The sequence below is a fragment of the Anomaloglossus baeobatrachus genome, chromosome 5, assembly GCF_048569485.1.
Source record: "Anomaloglossus baeobatrachus isolate aAnoBae1 chromosome 5, aAnoBae1.hap1, whole genome shotgun sequence".
NCBI lineage: Eukaryota > Metazoa > Chordata > Amphibia > Anura > Aromobatidae > Anomaloglossus > Anomaloglossus baeobatrachus.
In genome coordinates, this window is record NC_134357.1 from 64,477,190 (window position 1) to 64,482,667 (window position 5,478).

Below are 5,478 nucleotides of genomic sequence, written 5' to 3' on the forward strand. Positions count from 1 at the left end.
GCTGTCCGGTATACACAGAGGCTTTAAGTTACATCTGATCACAGTACATGACATAAATCACTTTACTACATAAAATAAATTGCACGATAGAACAGAGCACCGCATTTTTTTTTTTAATGACTACCATATTTTTTTTTTTCTCATTTTTACTCTTATTCTACATTTAAATTTTTTCATTTTCGGTACTTAAAAAAAAAATAAAAATAAAAAAAATTCTGTAATTAACTGACCCTATTTATTTGGATGCATTATAGATAAACATGCCTTCCTCCAGTCATTATTTTGATACTTCTGACATATTTTGCATTACTGTAGTAAGTAGATGCCACGTTTTTTTGTTTTTACGGTGTCGTGGTCAGGTTTTATATGATGTGCTATAGTATTGCATGCAGTAATCTGAATTATCAAACATGCATCGCAAAATAAAAAAAAAAACACAAAAACAGACCTTCCTCGGAAGTTTTTTTTTTTTTATATCATTTTTTTTACCAGCAGCTCTTTTTTAAATCTTCAATTATACGTTATTTCTATAAGTTTTCGTCATTTTTAATGTTTTTTAATCACAGATACCCTAGCCTGAATAGAGTATTCTGGTATTGTCAATACCATTATTTTTTTTTTTTAATAGCAGCAAAAGCTATTGCAGCATACATTTACATAACACTAAAAAGGTCTACCTTTTCACACCCATCCCGTTCAATAATAGAAAAAAATAAAATAAAATAAAAAAATAAAATAAAAAAAAAATCTGATTCACCGTATAGAAGATATCATTTCTCTAACATAAGCTTATTACAAAAAGACAAGGTTCTTAAATACCAAGCTAAGGACGCAAGTTCGTATGGTTTGTTATACTGAATTGCACGGGTTATGGTGTAGGACTTTTTTTTGCTACATTTTCCACATATAACTTATGAGACCTTTGGTAAGTCGTCTTCTATGGGTGAGAATATGAATTGTGAATCAGATACGTAAGTGCATGCTCCAGTTTATATGAGAAATTCTTCACCGCACCCACAACAGCCCGGAAGGGAGAGGAACTTGTACCGGTCTAATGAGATGTCTCTACCGACAACATGTCTGTGAAGGTACCAAACAGATGGGGTTAGTTTTTTTTTCCATGTATATAGATATATAAATCAAAGTGCAAAAATTGAGACCAGTTACACTCTGCAGGTTTGCATTATACTGGACACTAAGTTCAGTAAGGTGGCTGTAAATGATATTTATAAGAAAAGAAAAGGGGAAAAAGAAAAAGAGCAATTTCTTCCATAGATCCAAAAAGGGCATCAATGGTTTCCACGGCCCTCGGTCTCCGGTGTAGGACATGTGCAATGCTCAGCTCCAGCGAAAGGGAACGTGACGAGGCCGATCGCCTCCCTCTTTCACCAGTGGTTTGTGGAACTCCCGGCCGGCGCGGGAATGGATGCTGGCCCAGCAGTACTCGCAGTAATACTGCAGGCAGGTGACATTGGCGCAGAAGAAGGGCGCGAACTTCCCACCGCAGCGGGTGCCCTGGCATTCATCACACATCTGGTCATCCAACACATATGGCTTCACTTCCACCTAAGGGAGAAAAAAAATAAATAATTGAATTGCAGAGGTGAAGAGCGGAACAAACAAGGAATACTTTATAACAAAAGTATGTGCGAAAAGGAGCCGTATGCAGCCAAGGACGTTCTCACTTTCTTTAGGCCGGTTTCACATATCCTGCATTTCGTCGGTTTGACAGATCCGGCGCACGCGGATACAGTATGATACAGTACAGTGGCAGCACCGCAACTTCTAGGTCACATGCTCCAGTCACATGACAGCATGTAACCGGCGCTTGTTGCGCTGCCAGTGTACTGTATACACTATAGTGGCGTGCGCCACATCCGTCAAACCGGCGAAAAGCCGGATATGTGAGACCGGCCTTATGGATGCCCCATTTTCTTAGAGATTCTGGATTTTCTAAGATAGGAATTAGGCTCCATTGTTAGATATGGATACTATGATGGAGCCAGATTCCTTTTTTTTCCCTTAAATGACAAGAACAGTGTACGCCGCAGCGCTATTAGGCAAGAGTGCCAGAAAACTGCCGGACCCCATTATAAAAAGTCAATATAATTCCATGTAGATAGCCTTACAAGACTCAAAAGAGTAATGTCTGCAATGGGTTAAAAAACGCTACTTGCCCCCCCGCCATTTATGAAGCAGATACAGCTTTCCTGCGCATGCGCAAAAACAGTGCCTGCGCAGGACTCCAGACCTCTATAATATGCCATTTAAGCACAGAAAGTTCAAGTGGCACTCGCCAGTCTAGACTAAAATTTTTTATAACCCAAACTTAAAATCCATGCAAGAGAGTGGGAAGGTGTGTGTGTGTGTGTGTGTGTGTGTGTGTGTGTGTGTGTGTGTGTGTGTGGGGGGGAGGGGGGTGAGGGCATCAGACGACATCTGTTACGTTACACATTAAGCTTCAACAGGTGCCCACGGACATGTGAAAGCTCATTTTGTAGTGAAACAACAGTCGTCCCATGCTTTCCTGCACTCTCTTGTATGGATTTTAAAGTTTGAGAAAGAAATAATTGTCATTTAAACTTTGCTTGCTTATATATTTTGGACAGTTTTCAAAAGTGTTGCACCACCATTAGCCAATCTAGCCAAGAAAGGGTTGTGTTTGATTCACCATCCACAGGTGTATAGGTAGTGCTGAACATTTTTCTTTATTGATGAGAACTCTATAAAATAACTTGGCCTGATCTTCAGGGACAGCCCCGATTCTTCACTGAAGCGTCTGCAGCTCTTTAAAGGAAATGTGTAACCAGAAAATTACACTCTTTAAAAGGGAACCTGTCAGGTCCAATATAGACACAGAACCACGAGCAGTTCTGGGTGCATATTGCTAATCCCTGCCTAACTGTCCCTGTATCTAGTAGCAAAGATAGAGATCTTTAGGAAAAGTATTTCTAAAGATCCTTTATGATATGCTAATGAGTACAGGGACTAGTCACAAGGATATTAGTTCCTGCACTCATTCTGCCCTCTTAGCTTGCGAACATGCTAGTCAATGACTAGCATCATCAGCAGTGATGCGCATATCTTCGTCCATTGTCACCGCTTCAGAACGCCGGGTTTAGGGTTTGAATGCCCGACACTTCCGCTCATGCACACTAGACATAATGAAGCTGGGACACATACACTCGGCTTCATAGTGCGCATCACTGGAAGTGCCAGGCATTCTGATCATGCAAACTGACCCTAAATCTGGCGTCTGAGTAGGTGACAACCGACACAAGTACACGAGTCACCGCTAAGGACGCTGGGCAATGGGCATTGAATAGCATGTTAGCACACCCTTAACCATCTCTGCATACTCTCAAATGCTTTGTCGCGCCCTGGAGCGGCGAGATCTAGAGAACTGCAAGTAGGAGTCCGGTAGAGGAGTCATGCTTGAACTCAGTAGGCAGAGGGGACACAGATGGATCTGATGACACCAGAACTGTCTCGATCGGACCTCCCAGTCCGGAGAAGCGGATACTATTCACTTTATCAGACACACAGTCTGATAAAGACAATGCGGACATTCTTGGCTTGTCTTTACTCGGGGGTCATGTGTACTATACACATGTGAGGAAGTCCATGAAACTCTGGTCAAACGGCGCCCCACTGTAGCCAGACGCATAAAGGTAACTGCTTGATCTGACTGTCTGTAACCACGTCTTATCTGTAAATGCACTCCGACCTATATATATATATACATATATATATACACACACATACACATATATATATATATATATATATATATATATATATATATATATATATATATATATATATATATATATATATATATATATATATATATATATATATATATATATATATATATATATATATATATATATATATATATATATATATATATATATATATATATATATATATATATATATATATATACACACACACTTTAGGTCCAGAAATATTTGGACAGTGACACAATTTTCGCGAGTTGGGCTCTGCATGCCACCACATTGGATTTGAAATGAAACCTCTACAACAGAATTCAAGTGCAGATTGTAACGTTTAATTTGAAGGTTTGAACAAAAATATCTGTAGAAATTGTAGGAATTGTACACATTTCTTTACAAACACTCCACATTTTAGGAGGTCAAAAGTAATTGGACAAATAAACCAAAACCAAACACAATATTTTTATTTTCAATATTTTGTTGCGAATCCTTTGGAGGCAATCACTGCCTTAAGTCTGGAACCCATGGACATCACCAAACGCTGGGTTTCCTCCTTCTTAATGCTTTGCCAGGCCTTTACAGCCGCAGCCTTCAGGTCTTGCTTGTTTGTGGGTCTTTCCGTCTTAAGTCTGGATTTGAGCAAGTGAAATGCATGCTCAATTGGGTTAAGATCTGGTGATTGACGCCCATGGCTTCACTCCCCCCCCCCTTCCCTTGAGAGCTCCGGCAGCCATGTTTGGCATTCTGCAGCTGCACAGCTCTACAGGTCCGGGGGAGCCACGACAGGGAATCTGGAGGACACCAGCGGTTTGTAAGCCACACCGGTCACCCGGTGCTGGTTCCCCTAGGGTGTGTGTATATATATATATGCTGAAACCGCACCGTGGTGATGGGCTGGGGGAGTGGAGCATATTATATCTGCCTGTGTTTCCCTTTGATCGCACATGCATCCCTGTGTTAGATATGGCCCCCATGCTGCTGCCCATAGTAAAATAAAAAAACTCTTTCCTTACCTCCTCCTGCGTGTCTCCCCGGTCTGCCTCCTGCTGCTGTGATCAGGCACGCAGAGATATCTCTCTGCTGTGCCGATCACATGACCGCACTGAGAACCAGGAAGTAGGAAGTGCAGGAGACAGGAGGAGCTCAACCCCACTGAGGGAGACACGAGGCAGGACAGTGCTGGAGAAGGTAAGGAAAGAGTTTATTTTACTAAAAGCAGCAGCATGGGGGCAATATCTAACACAGGGTGATGTGTACCCGCCACAGGGGGGCCGAGTGCCAGCCATAGAGAACGTGTGCCAGCCATAGAGAACGTGTGCCAGCCATAGAGAACGTGTGCCAGCCATAGAGAACGTGTGCCAGCCATAGAGAACGTGTGCCAGCCATAGAGAACGTGTGCCAGCCATAGAGAACGTGTGCCAGCCATAGAGAACGTGTGCCAGCCATAGAGAACGTGTGCCAGCCAGAGGACATGTGGCATCACTGGGGGATGTGTGCCAGCACAAGGGTGCTATATTCAATATAAGGTGGCCATATCCAGATTAAGCGGGCTAATTTTAGGATGGGGGGGGCTATGAGGGACCTATACCCTATATGATTTGTTAGACGGACACTGGCATTATAAGACGTAGCCCATTTATTAAAAAATTCTCTATTCCTCCACCAAATTTGGGGGTGCGTCTTATAATCAGGTGCGTCTTATAAAGCAAAAAATACAGTGTGTGTATATATATATATA

General features: G+C 41.8%; 1 protein-coding gene across 3 annotated transcripts in view; it reads right to left on the reverse strand.

Annotated features, from left to right (window-relative positions):
- Positions 1-543: 543 nt before the first annotated feature.
- CPEB3 (cytoplasmic polyadenylation element binding protein 3) overlaps positions 544-5,478 on the reverse strand; it is a 189,507-nt gene continuing 184,572 nt past the window's right edge. For all 3 annotated transcript variants that reach the window (XM_075348561.1, XM_075348558.1, XM_075348560.1), the window contains one exon: positions 544-1,566. In XM_075348561.1, coding sequence (XP_075204676.1) covers positions 1,339-1,566 — 228 coding nt within the window. In that variant the 3' untranslated portion in view covers positions 544-1,338. The remainder of the gene's footprint in view (positions 1,567-5,478) is intronic.